The sequence below is a fragment of the Phyllobates terribilis genome, unplaced genomic scaffold (assembly GCF_046119375.1).
Source record: "Phyllobates terribilis strain yellow unplaced genomic scaffold, ASM4611937v1 Scaffold_11__3_contigs__length_659146591, whole genome shotgun sequence".
NCBI lineage: Eukaryota > Metazoa > Chordata > Amphibia > Anura > Dendrobatidae > Phyllobates > Phyllobates terribilis.
This window is the reverse complement of record NW_027362771.1, coordinates 200,300,964-200,323,692: the sequence shown is the minus strand read 5'-3', so window position 1 is coordinate 200,323,692 and position 22,729 is coordinate 200,300,964. Positions and strand designations below refer to the sequence as shown.

General features: G+C 39.7%; 1 protein-coding gene across 1 annotated transcript; it reads right to left on the bottom strand.

Moving 5' to 3' along the window:
• Positions 1-15,848: 15,848 nt before the first annotated feature.
• GPR85 (G protein-coupled receptor 85) lies at positions 15,849-20,389 on the bottom strand. Its single transcript, XM_073651951.1, has 2 exons — positions 19,816-20,389; positions 15,849-18,495 (listed from the first exon to the last, which is right to left on the bottom strand). Exon 2 carries the CDS (start codon positions 18,319-18,321, stop codon positions 17,209-17,211), a length of 1,113 nt encoding a protein of 370 aa, XP_073508052.1. The 5' UTR covers positions 18,322-18,495; positions 19,816-20,389; the 3' UTR covers positions 15,849-17,208.
• Between the last annotated feature and the right edge of the window lie 2,340 nt (positions 20,390-22,729).

The following is a 22,729-nucleotide window of genomic DNA, read 5'->3' as shown; positions in this document are numbered from 1 at the left end:
AATAATTATTAATAATAATAACAATTTAGTGCCACAAAATCATGTCCTCAACACATCTGTTAAAATAAGAATAATGTGGCCAACCCCATTAACTCATTCTGCAGGCAGTAATAGTGTAATTCAGCGGCTATAGAAGGCAGACAGTGCAAACTTTTAAATTAAACCCAATTGCCCCAACTGCAGGCAATTAAGTAAGAAAAAAAATTGTCCCCAAAGATGGACAACCCCTTTAAGTGATCATGAGCAGCACTGACAAGCTATAATTCTTAAAGGTTATCTGTCAGAAGAATGAATCTTCCTAAGCCATCTACATGGGCACGCAGTTCATAGAAAGCTGAATAAAATGAAACCTCGATATCTGCGATTCAATGTCTTATGCCACAGAAATCCACATTATTCTTAACCCCTTTACAACCCAAAGTGGTTTGCACGTTAATGACCGGGCCAATTTTTACAATTCTGACCACTGTCACTTTATGAGGTAATTACTCTGGAACGCTTCAACGGATCCCCCTGATTCTGAGAATGTTTTTTCGTGACATATTGTACTTCATGATTGTGGTAAAATTTCTTCGATATCACTTGCGTTTATTTGTGAAAAAAAGGAAATTTGGTGAAAATGTTGAAAATCTAGCAATCTTCAAAATTTGAATTTTTATGCCTTTAAATCAGAGAGATATGTCACACAAAATAGTTAATAAATAACATTGTCTACTTTACATCAGCACAATTTTGGAACCAAAATTTTTTTTTATTAGGGGTTAAAAGTTGACCAGCAATTTCTCATTTTTCCAACAAAATTTACAAAACCATTTTTTTAGGGACCATATCACATTTGAAATCACTTTGAGGGGTCTTTATGACAGAAAATACCCAAAAGTGACACCATTCTAAAAAATGCACCCCTCAAGGTGCTCAAAACCACATTCAAGAACTTTATTAACGCTTCAGGTGCTTCACAGGAATTTTTGGAATGTGGAAGAAAAAAATTAACATTTAACTTTTTTCACAAAAATGTTACTTTAGACCCAATTTTTTTTATTTTCGCAGGGGTAAAAGGAAAAAATGGACCACAAAATTTGTTGTGCAATTTCCCCTGAGCACGCAGATACCCCATATGTGGGGAAAAACCACTGTTTGGGCGCACGGCAGGGTTCGAAAGGGAAGGAGCGCCATTTGACTTTTTGAATGTAAAATTTGCTTGAATAATTAGCAGATGCCATGTTGCGTTTGGGGAGCCCCTGATATGCCTAAACAGTGGAAACCCCCCACAAGTGACACCATTTTGGAAACTAGACCCCTCAGGGAACTTATCTAGATGTGTGGTGAGCACCTTGAACCCCCATGTGCTTCACAGAAGTTTATAACACTGAGCCGTAAAAATAAATTTTTCAAATTTTTCCCACAAAAATGTTTTTCAGTCCCCAATTTTGCATTTTCATAAGGGTAACAGGAGAAATTGCACCATGCAGTTTGTTGTGCAATTTCTCCTGAGTAAGCAGATACTCCATATGTGGGGGAAAACTACTGTTTGGGCGCACGGCAGGGTTCGGAAGGGAAGGAGCGCCATTTGACTTTTTGATTGTAAAATTTGCTTGAATAATTAGCGGACGCCATGTTGCGTTTGGAGAGCCCCTGATGTGCCTAAACAGTGGAAACCCCCCACAAGTGAAACTATTTTGGAAACTAGACCCCTCAGGGAACTTATCTAAATGTGTGGTGAGCACCTTGAACCCCCAGGTGCTTCAAAGAAGTTTAGAACATTGAGCCGAAAAAATAAAATTTTCATTTTTCCCACAAAAAATGTTTTTCAGCCCCCAATTTTGCATTTTCATAAGGGTAACAGGAGAAATTGCACCATGCAGTTTGTTGTGCAATTGCTCCTGAGTAAGCAGATACTCCATATGTGGGGGGAAACCACTGTTTGGGCGCACGGCAGGGTTCGGAAGGGAAGGAGTGCCATTTGACTTTTTGATTATAAAATTTGCTTGAATAATTAGCGGACGCCATGTTGTGTTTGGAGAGCCCCTGATGTGCCTAAACAGTGGAAACCCCCCATGAGTGACACCATTTTGGAAACTAGACCCCTCAGGGAACTTATCTAGATGTGTGGTGAGCACCTTGAACCTCCCGGTGCTTCACAGAAGTTTATAACATTGAGCCATAAAAATACATTTTTCAAATTTTTCCCACAAAAATGTTTTTCAGCCCCCAATTTTGCATTTTTGTAAGGGTAAAAGGAGAAATTGCACCATGCAGTTTATTGTGCAATTTCTCCTGAGTAAGCAGATACCCCATATGTGGGGGAAAACCACTGCTTGGGCATTCGGCAGGGTTCAGAAGGGAAGGAGCACCATTTGACTTTTTGAATGTAAAATTTGCTTGAATAATTAGCGGATGTGCCCCTGATGTGCCTAAACAGTGGAAACCCCCGACAAGTGCCACCATTTTGGAAACTAGACCCCTCAGGGAACTTATCTAGATGTGTGGTGAGCACCCTGAACCCCCAAGTGCTTTACAGAAGTTTATAACATGGAGCCGTGAAAATAAAAAAATCTAACTTTTTCCACAAAAATGTTTTAGCCCCAATTTTTTTATTTTCTCAAGGGTAAGAGGAGAAAATGGACCCCAAAAACTTTTGTGCAATTTCTCCTGAGTACGTTAATACCCAATATGTGGGGAAAATACAGTGTTTGGGCGCACGGCAGAGTTCAGAAGGGAAGGAGCACTGTGTGACTTTTTGAATGCAAAATTGGCTGGAATCGAGAGCGGACGCCATGTCGCGTTTGGAGAGCCCCCGATGTGCCTAAATAGTGGAAACCCCCCACAAGTGACACCATTTTGGAAACTACATCCCTCAAGGATTTTATCAAAGGGTATAGTGAACATTTTGAACCCAGAGGTACGACACAGAATTTGATAACATTAGGTCATCATATTGAATAAGTTGTTATTAGTTTTGAGCGCAAGTGTTTGCTACTTGAGTTTGTATCGTGTACTCAGGTATGCACCATGTATCACATGTCACTTGAGCACCCGCGATACTCAGTGCATACCCGAGCACCCGATGCAAACTCAAGTAGCGAGCACTTGAGCTCAACACTAGCCGCCATATCGTTATTTTATTTTTTTTTACTTTTGAAAAAAATCCCAACCCTAACCCTAGCCCAACCATAACCCTAGCCCAACCATAACCCTAGCCCAACCCTAACCCTAGCCCAACCCTAACCCTAACCCCAGCCCTAACCAAAGCCCTAACCCTAGCCCAACCCTAACCCCAACAATAACCATAGCCCAGCTCTAACCCTAGCCCAACCTTAACCCTAGCCCAACCCTACCCCAACCCTAACCCTAGCCCAACCCTGACCCTAGCCCAACCCTAACCCTAACCCTAAAGTTTATTTTTTACGCTGTTCCTCATGCGGTATAAGTGATTAGATTACTTTATTCTTCAGGTCGGTGCGATTACAGCGATACCAGAATCATATCGGGTTTTTATGATTGACAGCTGTCACACACTAAAAGACGCAATTTTTTGTAAAATCTAGTTTTTGCATCGCCATATTTTGAGAGCTATAATTTTTCCATATTTTGGCCGACAGAGTCATGTGTCATGTCAATTCAGGAATTGTTTTTTTTTCAAATTTTTTTATGCTGTTCCGTGTGTGGTAAAATTGAGAAGGTAGCTTTATTCTTCGGGTCAGTACGTTTACAGCAATACCACATTTATACTGTTTTTCTATGTTTTGGCACTTTTACACAATAAAAGCTATTTTATCGAAAAAAATATTTTTTTACATCGCTCTATTCTGAGAGCTATAACTTTTTTTAATTTTCGGCTGATGGAGCTGTATGTCGGCTTGTTTTTTGCAGGACAAGATGACGTTTTCAGTGGTACCATTTTTATTTATATTCGTCTTTTTGATCGCGTGTTATTCCATTTTTTGTTTGGCGGTATGATTATAAAGCATTGTTTTTTACTTCGTTTTTTATTTATTTTTTTTACTGTGTTCACTAAATGGATTAACTGGTGGGACAGTTTTATAGGTCAGGTCGTTCCGGACGCGGCGATACCAAATAGGTGTACTTTTATTGTTTTTTTTCATAATAATATTTATTATTATGGGTACATTATATTTTTATTTTTGGTGGAATTTTTTTTTATTTATTTTTTTATATTTTTACAATTTTTTTCCTTTTTAAACACTTTTTTTTACTTTTATTCTTTGTCCCACTATGGGACTTTCACTTTTTTTATTCTGATCGCCTGTATAGCATAGGGATGGAGCACCATCCCTGTGCTATACAGACTGTCAGCGCTGCAGATGCAGAAGACACTTTGGTCATGCACATGACCAAAGTATCTTCCTGCTGTCTGGTGACCCGGATGTTGTCATGACGACATCGGGTCGTCATGGCAACATCTGGGAAGCCGCGGCAGACAGCGATGGAGGCCAGAAGAGGAGGTGAGTATCCCGATCACCTCCCCTTGCCACCGCAATGCTGAGATTGACTTTGATCGCAGAATTGCGGGGGTTAATGTGCTGGGAGCGGTGCGGGACCGCTCCCAGCGCATAGCACCGGGTGTCAGCTGTGACAATCAGCAGACACCCGGCGGCGATTGTGCCCGCACAGCCTGTGCGCGGGCGCGATCGCCAAGACATACTAATACGTATCAAGCTCTTAAGTCCCAGGGCGCAGAAACGTATTAGTACGTCTTGGGCTTTAAATGGGTTAATATGTAAATGAGCTGTTAAGATCTGTGGGTCGGACACAAATGTTGCTGAGAATCTGCTTCCAGAGTCTCTTTAAAATAAAATGAGACATTACCAGTGTGAGACATGTAATTACTGACAGTCTACTCTCCTGATCTCACTGCAGAGCTGTATGTGATTATAACTAACAGAGTACAGCAGAACAGACGTCACTATGAGAGGACAGCTACAACTGTAGATGTGTTTGTAATGAGACATAGCTTAGTTCAGCTATACTGTGTTAATTGTAATCACACACAGCTGTGCGGCGAGATCAAGAGAGCAGACTGTCAGTCATTAAATGTCTTATACTGGTAATGCCTCCTTTCATATAAAATAAGCTCTGGAGGTGGATTCTAAGGGAAATCTATGTCCGGCCCATAGATCTTAAACTCTCATTTACATATAAGAAAAACGTGAATTTCTCTGGAATAAGACATCGGATCACAGATATCAAGGTATCATTTATTCAAATTTCTATGACCTGCATGCCCATGTAGACGGCTTAAAAGGGTTGATTCTATTGACAGATTCACTTTAACATCTGTCATCAGTACTAGGTCTGCTTGCTAACAGTGTCCAAGTAGTAATAAAAAATTTGAAAAAAGTAAAACAGCAAAAAGATATTAAAAGAGACTTTAAATATTTATAACATATCTTGTGCAACTTTTAGGGAGAAACAAGACTTCAATGCATACCAAGGTGACCAGGGATGGCTGGCAGCAGAATATTAAGAGTAGACAGACCACCTTTCCACTTGGCCTCCTAGAAGACCTATATGAGGCCACTACAGCCCACTTAACTTGTAGAACTAGGATCGATAGATCCCCATCTGCCCAATAGGCTGTGGTCCCACGCGTGAACACACTTATAGCACATCATATTAGACACTTATAGTACAGATATGCCATAAATGTTTAAAGTGGGAAAACTTCTTTAAAGATAGAAGGAAGATAATATAGGTCAAAAGTTTATTTTTTCAAAAAGACCAGTTTTCAGTTTCATCATCAACTTCTTTGAGATGGCCATCCCTTTAGAAGGCCATTTTTTAAAGAAATTTTGGGTGGTTGTCTCAGAGTTATTTCACTCATTCTACATTAGCCTAATTTACATCTAATATGAAGATTCATTTTTAGGTTAAATAGATTAATAATATCAATAAATATATATTTAACCACAATATAAAGGGGGCGTCCACTACAGGACAACCCTTTTGAATGTCCCCAACATGCTGAAAAAAAAATTAAAAAACTGGACTTCCACTCTAGTGATGGCTCTAACCCAACAGCGGCTGCTGATAGGCTGCAGTGCTCACTTGACATAAACAATGGTATGAGATCAAGGGGGAACACAGGACCTTAGAAGTAAAAATGCTTTTTTTAAATTTATTCAACACCTTGAGGACATTCATAAAGGGTTGACCTGTAGCGTTCAACCATTTTAGGCAGGAAAAAAGTCTAAACTTTACTTACAAAAAATAATAAAATACACTATTTTCATTTGATATTTCATCTTTGAAGCTGGAGGTTTTCAAATGCACGTTTCAATTCATTCCAAATAGGCTACGTTTATTCAGAAAACAACCGGATCTGTCATATAATGAGCATAAATAAAAATGTATACAGTATGTAGGTCAGCCAGCTGTTTTACACTAGTAAAGATCTAATTAGTGCTTGCAGGGCTGGGTATGGGTTTGGTGTTGACATAGATTTTTCTGGCCTTGACTTGCACTGTGAAGCTTTGGTGATTGGTTTTATGGGCTATATTTACATTAATAATAGCATGAATATCAACCTTGATCAGAAGAACCAGAGTAATGGGCCTGATCATGAGATTTTTTTCAGAACTCCCACACATACAGTACATACTGAGAATTGCTGTGCATGCAGCGAGTGCTGTATTGTGTAGGTAGTTTGTATGAATAATCAACCATAGTGCCCAAGAGAATAAAAATCCATGGTATTTTGCAAAGCAATGAGGCTAGAAATGTTTAAATGCATGGAGGGACACGACATGAGAATTGCTCAGAATATGCTTCATGTTTTCTTAGATTTTTATTTTTTATTTTAATGGAATAGAGACAGATTAATGATTTACTTCGATATGATAAATTCCCCTTCCTAAAAAGAGATGGTGCGACGTTTTCCCACCTACAAATAATGGAGAGGTCTGTAATTTTTATCGTAGGTACACTTCAACTGTGAGAGACAGAATCCAAAAATAAAACCCAGAACATCACATTGTATGATTTTTACATAAGTAAATTGCATTTTATTGCATGGAATAAATATTTGATCACCTACCAACCAGCAAGAATTCTGGCTCTGACAGACCTGTTAGTTCTTCTTTAAGAAGCCCTCCTACTTTGCACTCATTACTTGTATTAATTGCACCTGTTTGAATTTGTTACTTGTATATAAGACACCTGTCTACACACTCAATCAATCACACTCTCCACCATGGGCAAGACCAAAGAGCGGTCTAAGGACATCAGGGACAAAATTGTAGTCCTGCATAAGGCTGGGATGGGCTACATGACAAAAGGTAAGCAGCTTGTTAAGAAGGTAACAGCTGTTGGTGCAATTATTAGAAAATGGAAGAAACACAAGATGATTGTCAATCTTCCTCAATCTGGGGCTCCATGCAAGATTTCACCTCGTGGGGCAAGGATGATTCTGAGAAAGGTCAGCAATTCCACCCAGAAGTACACGGGAGGACCTGGTCAATGACCTGAAGAGAGCTGGGACCACCTCTCCGTTCTTTGTAGGTGGGAAAACTTGCAAAATCGTCAGTGTATCAAATACCTATTTTCTCCACTGTATATTTGAGACTCATCAACGGAGCCCTTAGTCCTGACCAACCACTAATTCAAAGGCTTTATTTACACATCAGTATTTTTGATATAGAACAGGTGTCAATCTTTTCATTATTCTATGTGCAAACAGAGCGTTTTTTATACGTTTTTATCCGCGCAGAATTGGCCCCAAAAACACAAGTAAATCCTTATGCCAGCATTGCCTATGAGAATTATGAAGATCTGTACGCATGATCAGGAATCTTCCAAAGAGGCTTTCATGTGCCCTTAAATCTGTACCATGTCAATTCTTTGTGCGTATTTTCTGTGGGGCTCTAAATTGATTAAACTAGGGTTGTCCAGTACTCAATAACACTTTTAAGCTGGCCAGATGCCTGACATATAGACGGGTGGAGGTGTCAATCACGGAGAGGACAATGGCGCCGAGTTGGCAGTAATGAGAAAGATGCAGGTATGATTTTTCTGGTTCTTCTAGGACCAGTACATCCATATGACTGGTTTCATTTGTTATAGCATGCTTGCAGATTCCTTACAAACTCTTTATTTAATTATATGCCTTTATCTGCATTTTTATCTTGCCATGACTGGCAATCTTTTTCATTATTTGGTTAAAAAAGGAAATTCTACCTTAAAGGGAATCTGTCTGTAAGATCAACCCCAAACCCCACATATGGGCATAAACGTCTTTGAAATATACTATAAATCCATTGACACATTTATATCTTCTATCTGTTGCTGCATCCCCGATTATTTAATTATTTGTATTATTTATTAATTTCATTCATATGCAAATCAGGTGTTCAGTGCTCTAGGGGTAACACAGCACTAAACGAGCCTCTGTGTCCTCAGGTTGTTTCTCCGCCTAGTGCCAGCCTGTTTGGTTTGATTAATGGCTCTGTCTGTGTAAGGTCAGATGCCAGGCAAGGAAATCAGTAAGCTATTTCAAGCTAAAGAGGCTGGTGCGGGGCGGGGAAACAACCTTGGAAGTCAGTGGCTAGTTAAGTGCTCTGTCACACCCAGATCATTTAACACCTCATCTGCATATGGATTATAATGCTAAATACCCGGAAATGCAGCAATACATAGGCAACATAAAGATGTTGATGGATATACATTTCAAAACCTGCATGCACCATATATGTGATTGGGGGGGTCAATCTTACTGACAGATTCATTTAAAGTTGTGTGTTAAGCTCGACTATAATGTATAAAACATATTCCCATGTTTCCGCTTATGTTTTCTTAAATTGTATGAATTATTAATAGTTACTGAAAGAACATATTACTGCCATATTTAACAGTTTATACTTGACTTACACCTAAATGGTCTTTTTGGACAAGAAAACCTTGCTATGTTAACCATGTTAGTGCAAATATACTGTACATTCCAGTTTGACGCAGTGTGACCGGGTATAACAAGGTCGCTGTAGTTTTTTGGCCCCAATGGATGCAAAACCTGTAATAAGATCCTAGCTGCCATGTGCTATTTATTGTGTAACACTGGTGTTGATTTCCTTCAGCGCCAGGGCCTGGGTACAACTACTACCTTTCCTTTGCCCTAGCAATACGTGTTCATTGGTTTGCAAACATAGTACTGCAGTCTGACTATGAATACTGCTCCATTGGCATGATTTTAGCGCTGGTCCATGGGTTAAGGAAGCTCAATTTTAGCATTTATTCCAACACGGGCTCTATTGGAAGCTATCTCTTCCTCTCTATGGCAGTGACATGAGGACAGGAGCGGTCAGCCTGCATTATATAGAAGGGGGCTGGATTAGCTATTGAACTGAATTGATGGTTAGATCCCTTCATCATTTGCTAATACAAAGAAGGAGAAAGAATGCTTTCCCTAATGTCAGAACTAATGTGGAGGTGGAACATTATTGACCTCAGGACAGGTACTAAAATCCTGACAACGTAATAGGGTTTATAATTAAACTACAATAGTATGGTTTATTAAAATATTTTTGCAAATTAACTAAAATATAGTTGACTCCTTCACTCCTTTATTTCAGGAAAAACCTTGAATTTTGAACAAATGGGTCTAGTCATACCTTGAGTGAATGAATCAATGAAAGCGCTTAGAACCATAAGTAAATATTTCATACATTTTGATTATTTTATTAGTTACATATTTTTAGTTTAGAGATTGATGAGTGATAGTAACTTCCTCTGAATTTTAAAGTAGGACAGGCATATTTTGACAATAATATATTTCTAGCCCCTTAGTTTTGGACTTTTTATTCATAAAAGTCTAATATTTTAGGAACTTGTACATTATAATTTCTAAAAAAAAATTACAAAAAAAAGAAAAAGAAAGAATGACTATATATTTATGTACATAATTATGTATATATACAGTTATATGAAAAAGTTTGGGCACCCCTATTAATCTTAAGCTTATTGTTTTATAAAAATTGGTGTTTTTGCAACAGCTATTTCAGTTTGATATATGTAATAACTGTTGGACACAGTAATGTTTCTGCCTTGAAATGAGGTTTATTGTACTAACAGAAAATGTGCAATCTGCATTCAAACAAAATTTGACAGGTGCATAAGTATGGGCACCTCACCAGAAAAGTGACATTAATATTTAGTAGATCCTCCTTTTGCAAAAATAACAGCCTCTAGTCGCTTCCTGTAGCTTTTAATGAGTTCCTGGATCCTGGATGAAGGTATTTTTGACCATTCCTCTTTACAAAACAATTCCAGTTCAGTTAAGTTTGATGGTCACCGAGCATGGACAGCCCTCTTCAAATGATCCCACAGATGTTCAATGATATTCAGGTCTGGGGACTGGCATGGCTATTCCAGAACATTGTAATTGTTCCTCTGCATGAATGCCTGAGTAGATTTGGAGCGGTGTTTTGGATCATTGTCTTGCTGAAAGATCCATCCCCTGCGTAACTTCAACTTTATCACTGATTCTTGAACATTATTGTCAAGAATCTGCTGATACTGAGTGGAATCCATGCGTCCCTCAACTTTAACAAGATTCCCGGTGCCGGCATTGGCCACACAGCCCCAAAGCATGATAGAACCTCCACCAAATTTTACTGTGGGTAGCAAGTGTTTTTCTTGGAATGCTGTGTTTTTTTGCCGCCATGCATAACGCCTTTTTGTATGACCAAACAACTCAATCTTGGTTTCATCAGTCCACAGGACCTTCTTCCAAAAAGAAATTGGCTTCTCCAAATGTGCTTTTGCATACCTCAGCCGACTCTGTTTGTGGCGTGCTTGCAGAAACGGCTTCCTTCACATCACTCTCCCATACAGCTTCTCCTTGTGCAAAGTGCGTTGTATAGTTGACCGATGCACAGTGACACCATCTGCAGCAAGTTGATGCTGCAGCTCTCTGGAGGTGGTCTGAGGATTGTCCTTCACTGATCTCACCATTCTTCTTCTCTGCCTTTCTGATGTTTTTCTTGGCCTGCCACTTCTGGCCTTAACAAGAACTGTCCCTGAGTTCTTCCATTTCCTTACTATGTTCGTCACACTGGAAACTGACAGGTTAAATCTCTGAGACAGCTTTTTGTATCCTTCCCCTGAACAACTATGTTGAATAATCTTTGTTTTCAGATCATTTGACAGTTGTTTTGAGGAGCCCATGATGCCACTCTTCAGAGGAGATTCAAACAGGAGAACAACTTGCAAATGGCCACTCTAAGTAGCTTTTCTCATGATTGCATACTCCTGGCTCTGAAGTTCAAAGCTCAATGAGGTTACAAAACCAAAAAAAGTGCTTTAGTAAGTCAGTAAAAAGTAGGTAGGAGTATTTAAAACAAGAAAATGATAAGGGTGCCCATACTTATGCACCTGTCAAATTTTGTTTGAATGCAGGTTGCACATTTTCTGTTAGTACAATAAACCTCATTTCAAGGCAGAAACATTACTGTGTCCAACAGTTATTACATATATCAAACTGAAATAGCTGTTGCAAAAACACCAATTTCTATAAAACATTAAGCTTAAGATTAATAGGGGTGCCCAAACTTTTTCATATAACTGTACATATATATATATATATATATATATATATATATATATATACATATATATATATATATATATACAGTACAGACCAAAAGTTTGGACACACCTTCTCATTTAAAGATTTGTCTGTATTTTCTTGACTATGAAAATTGTACATTCACACCGAAGGCATCAAAACTATGAATTAACACATATGGAATTATATACTTAACAAAAAAGTATGAAACAACTGAAAATATGTCTTATATTCTAGTAGCCACCCTTTGCTTGCTTTGATGACTGCTTTTCACACTCTTGGCATTCTCTTGATGAGCTTCAAGAGGTAGTCACCGGAAATGGTCTTCCAACAATCTTGAAGGAGTTCCCAGAGATGCTTAGCACTTGTTGGCCCTTTTGCCTTCACTCTGCGGTCCAGCTCACCCCAAACCATCTCGATTGGGTTCAGGTCAGGTGACTGTGGAGGCCAGGTCATCTGGCGTAGCACCCCATCACTCTCGTTCTTGGTCAAATAGCCCTTACACAGCCTGGAGGTGTGTTTGGGGTCATTGTCCTGTTGAAAAATAAATGATGGTCCAACTAAACGCAAACCGGATGGAATAGCATGCCGCTGCAAGATGCTGTGGTAGCCATGTTGGTTCAGTATGCCCTCAATTTTGAATAAATCCCCAACAGTGTCACCAGCAAAGCACCCCCACACCATCACACCTCCTCCTCCATGCTTCGCGGTGGGAACCAGGCATGTAGAGTCCATCCGTTCACCTTTTCTGCGTCGCACAAAGACACGGTGGTTGGAACCAAAGATCTCAAATTTGGACTCATCAGACCAAAGCACAGATTTCCACTGGTCTAATGTCCATTCCTTGTGTTCTTTAGCCCAAACAAGTCTCTTCTGCTTGTTGCCTGTCCTTAGCAGTGGTTTCCTAGCAGCTATTTTACCATGAAGGCCTGCTTCACAAAGTCTCCTCTTAACAGTTTTTGAAGAGATGTGTCTGCTGCTAGAACTCTGTGTGGCATTGACCTGGTCTCTAATCTGAGCTGCTGTTAACCTGCGATTTCTGAGGCTGGTGACTCGGATAAACTTATCCTCAGAAGCAGAGGTGACTCTTGGTCTTCCTTTCCTGGGGCGGTCCTCATGTGAGCTAGTTTCTTTGTAGCGCTTGATGGTTTTTGCAACTGCACTTGGGGACACTTTCAAAGTTTTCCCAATTTTTCGTACTTACTGACCTTCATTTCCTAAAGTAATGATGGCCACTCGTTTTTCTTTAATTAGCTGCTTTTTTCTTGCCATAATACAAATTCTAACAGTCTATTCAGGACTATCAGCTGTGTATCCACCAGAGTTCTGCACAACACAACTGATGGTCCCAACCCCATTTATAAGGCAAGAAATACCACTTATTAAACCTGACAGGGCACACCTGTGAAGTGAAAACCATTTCCGGTGACTACCTCTTGAAGCTCATCAAGAGAATGCCAAGAGTGTGCAAAGCAGTCATCAAAGCAAAAGGTGGCTACTTTGAAGAACCTAGAATATAAGACATATTTTCATTTTTTTTTTCACACTTTTTTGTTAAGTATATAATTCCACATGTGTTAATTCATAGTTTTGATGCCTTTAGTGTGAATGTACAATTTTCATAGTCATGAAAATACAGAAAAATCTTTAAATGAGAAGGTGTGTCCAAACTTTAGGTCTGTACTGTATATACAGTGGGAAAATAAGCATTTCATACATTGCCTATTTTGCAAGTTTTGCCACCTACAAAGAATGGAGGGGTCTGTAATTTTTATCATAGGCACACTTCAACTGTGAGAGACAGAATCTAAAAATAAAAACCAGAAAATCACATTGTATGATTTTTAAATAATTAAATTGCATTTTATTGCATGAAATAAGCATTTGATCACCTACCAACCACCAAGAATTCTGGCTCTCATAGACCTGTTAGTGTTTCTTTAAGAAGCCCCCCTACTCTGCACTCATTACCTATATTAATTGAATCGGTTTGAACTCGTTACTTGTATCAAAGACATCTGTGCACACACTCAATCAATCACACTCCAACCTCTCCACCATGGGCAAGACCAAAAAGCGGTCTAAGGACACCAAGGACAAAATTGTAGACCTGCAGAAGGCTGGGATGGGCTACATAACAATCGGCAAGCCGATTGGCGAGAAGGCAACAACTGTTGGCGCAATTATTAGATAACTGAAGAAACACAAGATGACTGTCAATCTTTCTCGGTCTGTGGCTCCAGGCAAGATCTCGCCTTGTGGGGTAAGGATGATTCTGAGAAAGGTCAGGAATCATTCCAGAACTACACGGGAGGACCTGGTCAATGACCTGAAGAGAGCTGGGACCACAGTCTCAAACATTATCGTTAGCAACACACTATGCCGTCACGGATTAAAATCCTGCAGGGCACGCAAGGTCCCTCTGCTCACACCAGCACATGTCCAAGCCCATTTGAAGTTCGCCAAAGACCATCTGGATGATCCAGAGGAGGCATGGGAGAAGGTCATGTGGTCAGATGAAACCAAAATAGAACTTTTTGGTATCAACTCCACTCGCCACGCTTGGAGGAAGAAGAAGGATGAGTATAGCACCAAGAACACCATCCCAACTGTGAAGCATGGTGGGGAAACATCATACTTTGGGGGTGCTTTTCTGCAAAGGGGACAGGACGACTGCACCGTTTTGAAGGGAGGATGGATGCTGTCACGTATCGTGAGATTTTGGCCAACAACCTCCTTCTCTTAGTAAGATCATTGAAGACGGGTTGTGGCTGAGTCTTCCAGCATGACAATGAGCCAAAACATACAGCCAAGGCAACTAAGGAGTGGCTCTGTAAGAAGCATTTCATAGTCCTGGAGTGGCCTAGCCAGTCTCCAGACCTGAACACAATAGAAAATCTTTGGAGGGAGCTGAAACTCAACGTTGTCCAGCAACAGCGCGAAACCTGAAAGATCTGGAGAAGATCTGAATGGAGGAGTGGGCCAAAATCCCTGCTGCAGTGTGTGCAAACTTGGTCAAGAACTACAGGAAAAGTCTGACCTCTGTAATTCCAAACAAGGATTTCTGTACAAAAAATTAAGTTGTGTTTTTCTATTGTATCAAATACTTATTTCATGCAATAAAATGCTAAATAACTATTAGGTAAAAATCATACAATGTGATTTTCTGTTTTTTTTTTTTAGATTCTGTCTCTCACAGTTGAAGTGTACCTACAATAAAAATTACAGACCTCTCCATTGTTTGTAGGTGGGAAAACTTGCAAAATCAGCAGTGTATCAAATACTTATTTTCCCTACTGTATATATAATCTTCACTGTGATAAACTCTTATTGAAAATATTATCTGGTGCTCACAAATTGTGGCAGATTAATTTTTTTGGCAAGTGACAGACCTATTTATAGTACTTTTAGATGATTTATATCACTGAATTACTTGGACACTTTGGAAGCGATGTTCCATACAAATGTGTCTCCTTATTCTGACGATCTACCCAAAAAAGGTGCCTGCAGTTTATTGGAATTTATTATAATGCATGGCAGTTTACATGGTTGCTTGTCTGGGATATGATTCTGAAGATAATGTGAGGACCGCAGATAACGTTTAACAAGAGCTATGGTTTATATGGTTCTTACCACAATTATTGTACTCAAGGGGAAGATTATAATGGAGTTCCCTAAGTAATCATTACTACAGCCTCCAGGAAGTTATGGTATTAATACAGCGCATAAAGTGAATTAAGGTAAACAAAATAAATAATATAATAAATCAAGTGTTAGAGACAAACAAAACCTGCAATGTATATGAAAGAAGCCATGGATACCATCACATCCAACAAATTTAAAACATTCAATTAATTATATATATATATATATATATCTATCTGTCTGTCTATCTATCTCCTGTACTTAGAGTGTATTAATAAAGTACAAGTACACTTGACATCTGCAATTGGAAAAAAAAGCATATTAAAAGCAAAAACTCAGTGCTGTTAATTTATCTTAAATCACAATTTCTCCTGATTTAAGGAACAACTGTAAAACCACTTGAATTGTGAACCACCATCAGCCGAGAAAGATCAATCGATCAATATACAGCAAAATGACTCTAAATGGTAAATATACCCATAGGCAGTGCCCATCAGTCATACACTTACAGATTATGAAAAGAATGATAACTGAAAAAAAGGAAAATCTATAATATCACATTCACTAGTTCATTCCAGACCACTAAATAAAATAGGAAAAAAATAAGGTTAGTTGCCGAACTGGAAAAATGTAAAATTTTATTCCAGAAAAAAATTAACAAGCTACACAGGAAAAGTTTGGCAAATGCAACTTTATATTTAAATTTCACACACATCTGTATCTTAAAGAATGAAAGACTCACAGACTATAATGTTATTCTAAAATACTAAAAAGTATATGTTTTATACAAGAAGGAAAAGAAAATGAAATAATTTAAACAACCAATACATCAAAATGTGCAGAAAGTATAAACAAGACTGTGCCTTCAGTAGAATAAATGCTTCCCAAAATCTGCAAAAAATAATACTAAGGCTCCAGTCTCTCCAAGACGGCTCACTAAATATAAACATACTTCACTGCCTCTATTTCTTAGGGTGAACCAGATCGGGTGGCACATCCGGGAGGCTGACCTCACCCAGGTGATGTGCATACTGATTTGGGGAACAATAGGAGCCTAAAAAAGAGGTGGTTCAAGTGTTGTTTCATGCACTCCCAAATCACTGACCAGGCTTACAGACTGGATTGGTTGAATTCAAGGTTAAAGAAAATGGAAGCTAGTAGATAACCCATTAAGGCAACATGTATTTATTCTGTATTTATTATGAGTGCTCCATATGTAGATCCTTTAATAATGCAATTTGGATGGTACGTTGCCAAACTGATTGATACCTAGGTTTTCTTTTAAACAAGACTTAACTCAGTATTTGCCAAATAAAAAGAAGAAAGAAAAAAAAACACAGAATACATTTCACTGTTAAAGAAAACCTCCTTTTTTTATAGAAAGAATAGTTGAAAAAGTAGAATATGATTTTAACCAAAAATACTGCTTTGGAATGCTCCCCAAGACTGACTTTCAAGGTAACGAAATCTCTCAGTAAGGTAATCCAGTAATGCATGGCACATCCTTTATCAGTTACAGTACTTTTAATTCCCATCTGTCATTCTTTGCAAAAGAAACCCTAAACTGTATTAAATATTCAAAGAGTCTTCAAACTCTTAAAATCATGTTTATTAACACATTTACCTCAATTCAATTAATTAAGATGTCCAATGCTAACCTTTCTGGATGTTGTTGTTAATATGTGGTGATATACACAGCATTCAGCAGTGGTTCCTAACACCTGTCATTTGCAAGATTGAACCTCCAGCCACAGAAACACAAAGGAATCTGTGGTTGAGTCCTTTGTTTCCAATTACAAACCTTCCCTGGTAGCCAGCAGGAACACTTTAGGAGAAAATAGGATTACAGGTGCGCTATTGCAAAGTGTGCACAATGCTGCTGATGCTCCATTCTTGATCTTCTTCTCAAGACATGGCTACAGGCCACAATTGCTTAGCAGAGAAGGGTAGTGTTTCACAAGGCTAAAGATTTTGCAGATGCTCCCTCATATAACACAGTAAGGTTCCCTTGGTAACCTGGATTTTCTGCAGTAAAGAAGGGTTGTGCTGAAACAGCGCCTCAGCTCCCTGTTTGAGAAAATGCAGACAAAAGGATTGATTCCAGCTTGGGCGAAACTCATCCACACCGCTGCTGTTAGAAATCCTCCTGGTACAACAGGACCCCTGGCAAAAACTCTCCAGTAACAAGCTACCAGATAGGGCCCCCACAAGGTCAGGAAAAGGAAAGTCATAATATAGAACATTCTACTGATCCTTTTTTCCATTTTGAATTCATCTAAAACCAGTAGTCTTCTCCTGCCTGTGGTGTTTGCATTTTGCCTTATTCCAAGTAAGGTGGGTGGTGTGGGACCCCTTCCAAAGCCTGCCAGCCAATTAGCTGCTGCTTGACCGCTGGCTCCAGGACCATGAAAAGTCCAATTCTGGCTTACTGCTGCTACAAACTGGACTGGCTTCATTTTCCTTCGGTCATGAACAAAAAATATCAGCTTGAGGTAGACAAGCTGTGTGGCTAGAAGAATGAGAGCAAGGAGTAACATAAATCCCAAGGAATCGTTGGCCCTGAAGGAACGATGTTGAAACGTGCATTGGTCTTCCTCTCTAATAAAGGAGTAGGTGCCAACATCGAGGACCGGTGGGAAGGCCATAGCTACAGATAAGGTCCACACCATGCAAATGACTGCCAAACAAGTCCAAAAAGTCAACCTTTTTGTATAAAACCGATGGTGGGCTATAGCTAAGTATCTGGTAACACTTATACAGAATAACATGAATGCGGTGTGAAAACAGGACAAGACCCCAAGAAAAGCAATCACTTTGCAAGTAAGATTCCCATAAGTCCATGTAGAGCCATTCTTCACAGAGGTGAACACAAATGGAAAACAAATAGCAGATCTCAGGATATCTGAGCAGCACAGATCCAACAGGAAGTAGTAAGGAGCTCTGTGTAAGGTCTTATCTTTGACAAGCAAAATTGAGATAAGAAGGTTACCCACCACACTGACTCCTATTATAAAGCCCAATGATGTTAGCTTTAAAAATGCTGTTAAAGGAGACACATTTTGCAGAATGTTGTCAGCTGCATGGCTATCGTTCGCCATAGATGGAGGATATATATTATTGCTTCAGTCAAGTCTCATGGTCTATATACAAGGGCAAGCACAAGATAGATCCATACATTTTACTGCACATGTAATCCACAAAAGCAACTGAGTTGGTGTCTAGGCACACATTCTGCTCTTTCCTTCCTCTGATGTGTCATGCTGTCAAGAGATCTGAAAAAAAAAATAAGCTATCAGTTTTTAAGCTAGCAAGTCATGATGTGAGAAGGTGCTAACCTAAGAATGCTAATATATGGAGACCTGAAAAGTTACACTAGAGTACTATCATTTGTTTATAAGCCTTGGCTGAATACAGCTTATGCCATATGAAGTAGAATACATCGCTACCAAAAAGGGATGTTTAACCATTGCTACATGTATATATATATATATATATATATATATATATATATATATATATATATATACACCATATACCTATATATAGATTAATACATAAATATCTATATTATATCCATATACATATATATATGTAGAGAGTGATAGATATCTATATATTATATCCATATATGTGGAGAGAGATAAATCTATATCTATATATTATATCCATATACATATGTAGAGAGATAGCTATCTATATATTGAATTATGTGAATATATATATATATATTCCAATTATCATATAGATCAGATCTACTGTATAGATCACACCCATATAAATCATGCAGGATGGTTTATAGCCCGTGCATCAATCCCCGGCTGCCTATATCACCAGCCTATGGGCAATATGCAGGAATGCCAATTTCTTCCACCGCCCTCCACAAACTGTTGGCAATCTCCGGGGTCTCTCCAGTACCAGGTACAGGGGGATGTACACCCCATATCTGACAAGCTGGAGGATCTCCTTCCATTCTAGCCAGCCATTTCACTACCCTGTATGATGCTACAAGCCCAGAATAGAGAAGAAATGGGCAGAGTGGCTGATGTGAAGCAGATAGTGGAGGAAGAGCAGGCTCCATTATTTATAGGAATCATTGCAACTGTTACTATGCTACTTTCTGATCTGAGATGGAAAATCTGCAGATTTCTCCTGCATGAAGGGGGTTTTGTTGCTTTTCTTCTGGGTATAATCGGAGATGATGATGCATGTGTATATATATATATATATATATATATATAATCACACAGACATATATATATATATATATATATACACACATACATGGGGATGGCAGTGTCTGATCTGGGCTTGCTCATGGATGAATGTGCTGGATGGCCATAGAAATCGTCCCTTTGTTAGGCTCTTCCATTATCACAGGAATGCAGCTCTCTTCCCCAGGGTCTGCTTGCAACACTCCAGGCTCAGCCATGTAATATGCACAGTATGACAGCTCGATCGCCCCTGTGTGCCCCTATTATGCCATCTCTTAGTAAAAGCCCTGGCTCTGCCTATATGGAATACCGATCACCTATCTGGCTGCATAGAATGACACACACACGTCCCCATCCATAAGTGATAGCAGAGGGTCCTACCTGTTGGCGCTATATATCCTGACCAGGGTATATTTTTCCGCCGGAGCTTCTTCTTTATATAAAATGCTGATTTTTTTTCCTTAGATACCTTGCCTGGGAATATAGTCAGTGGCTCGGACGGCGCATGCGCTGTGAGGCTCCTTGAGCTGCTCGCTTCATCCTCCCCTGTCGCAGCAGCACAGTCTCTCCCAGCAACAGCAGCAGTAGCACTAGCAGCAGCCCACTGCTGTCTGAATGGGGGCACGTCAGGCTGGCAGCTCCTAATGCCTACCTGCTGCAGCTCCCACTCAGCACATGGACACCTTGCCCATCCCTAGCCCTCCAGTTATGGTGGGAGCTGGGCTGACTAGGTCCTGTCAGGATGTGGGAGCCATATGCAGCAGACCTGTGCGCCCGTGACTTTCGGTTGAGGCGCATTCCCCTCACACTGCCCACCACAGCCAGCCTGCTATCTATAAAATAAAGGCTGCCATGTTCGTCAAATGTCACATTATTGATTTGTTACATAAAAATCCGGAGTGGAAACACCCAGAGTGATGCATTGTGTGGTGTTTTTTTTTCTTCTGTGGAGTTGAGTGGGAGGAGAATGATGAGCACATTGTTACTGGGAAGAACATGGAAGCATTTGCATGCATCACCTCAGGAAGGGTGGGAGCATGGAAGGCAGCACACGATGACTGGCACGGCTCACTACAATGGAGCACGGCTCTTTCTAGCTCATGGCTGCTTTTCTGTTTGCTGTGTAGCATCCTTTTCTCTTTTACCTCACAGAAATCTGCAGCTTTGCCGGCCATTGCCTGCTCACTGACAAGTGTTGTGTTTTACCAGCAGAGGACGCTGCTCCTGGTAGGAGATTATGGAAGTTAATGGTTAACTGCTCAAAATGTGTCTACAGATTAGTCAATCAAAAGTTAGAGTGATGGCCGAAGACTGGTCACTAGGTTGCATCTCCTCACAGTGAGGTTACCATTTGCCTGTATTTTGCAGCTAACATGTCCATAAGTGGGAGCGGTGATGTTGACTTTAAAGGGAACCTGTTACCTTGGAAAACTCTCTCCCCTGCAGATATAGGGTTAATCTGCAGGTAAATAGCGTTACAACACTGCCCAGCTGCCATACTAAAAGTGCGGCTTCAGGAAGAAGTAAGTTCATTTTCTCCCAGTAGCCGTGCTTTTAGTAAGGTGGTCAGGCAGCATTGTAAGGCTACGTGTGCACATGGAGTATTTGATTGCAGAAATTTCTTCAAGGTTTCTTCATCCCTTGGCAGCAAAAACGCTGCAGAAAAAACATGTGTTTTTGCCCCAATTTTCATGCGTTTTTTGTGCATTTTTGCATGCGTTTTTTAATCGTTTTTGTACAGCAATGAATGTTTTTTGGAGCTAAATAAAGATATTTGAAAAAAGAAATGTGGTACATTGCTTTAACCCTTGGATTACCGTCGGACCTGGGGTGAATATATTGGTTAATTTAAATGATTAAAGAATGTGTTTTATTTCAAATAAAGTGTTTTATTCTCGGTGTGTGTTTTTTAACTCTTTACTTACAGGTTTAGTAATGAGGATGTCTGGCTGACACCTCTTCATTACTAAACCTAGGGCTTTGTGTCTGCCACACCTAATCCCATTACCCCTAATCCCATTATTCCTATTCCCATTCAAATATGAAGTGCCTTTTCTGGGGCAGCTGAGGGCTGCTATTCTTAGCCTAGGAAGAGGCCATTAGGCCAACATGTTCCCTAGCTATTAATAACACCTCATAGCTGTTTGGTTTGCCTTCAGGTACGTCCCCACGGTCAGGAACCAGCAGCTCTTTGGATGCAGTTTATTTTCACTGCGTCCAAAAAGCTACATTCTAAAAGCCATACTTGTTTTGTCAGCACATGCTGCAGGTGATTTTACGCATCGTCAAAAACAAGCACAGTGAGCATGGAATTTCTTATGAATGAAATAAAATGAATTAAATAAAAAAAATGGCATGGGCTCCCACGTCATTTTCATAACCAGCAGAGGGAAAGCCAACCACTGGGGGCTGATATTACTAGACAGGAAAGGGGCCATTAGCCAAAAATATTCCCTGGCTATTAGTAACAGCTCACAGCTGTTTGCTTAGCGTTTACTGGCTAAATTACAGGGGAACCCCTGAAAAAAATTGATGTGGGGTCCCCCTATAAAATCTAACCAGCAAAGGCTAAATAGACAGCTGTGAGCTGATAATAATACCCAGGGAAGCGGCCATGGATTCTGGCCCCCTCCGAGGCTAATAATATCAGGCCTCAGTGGCCCCAGAAATGGCACATTAATGAGAGCACCAAATCTAGCGCTTAGTCTTGCTTTTCCCACTTTCCCTGGTGCGGTGGCAAGTGGGGTTATAGGGTTGGGGTTCATGTCAGCCTTGTATTGGCAGCTGACATGAAGCCCAGGTTAGTAATGGAGAGGCGTGTATAAGGTGCCCCCATTACTGACCTCATAGTTAAGGTTTTGAAATAAACATGGACTGAAAGAAATCCTTTATTTGAAATAAAAGTCCACATGGTTTTAATAATTTATATGGAAATAAAAAACACAGTATACTCACCTAACGCCTAATCTGCTGAAGCCAATGTCCCCTGTAAAAAAAACAAAATGATAAACAACAAAAATACCTAATGCCCATTCCATTTGAAGCCATTTTCCCCTGTAAAAAAAATAAAATAAAAAACAACCATATCCCTCACCTGTCCGACCTGATGACATAATCCAGAGTGTCACACAAAGATCAGAGTCAGTTCTAGAACAGTCACATCAGCAATCACTGATGAGACTGTTCTAGAGGAGAACAGGCTATACAATATGTAATCACTCCTGTATCAGTGTATAGCACTGAGCTGCTGGGAGAGAGATCATCGAAGTTCAATCAGCTGATGAGCTCTGGTGAC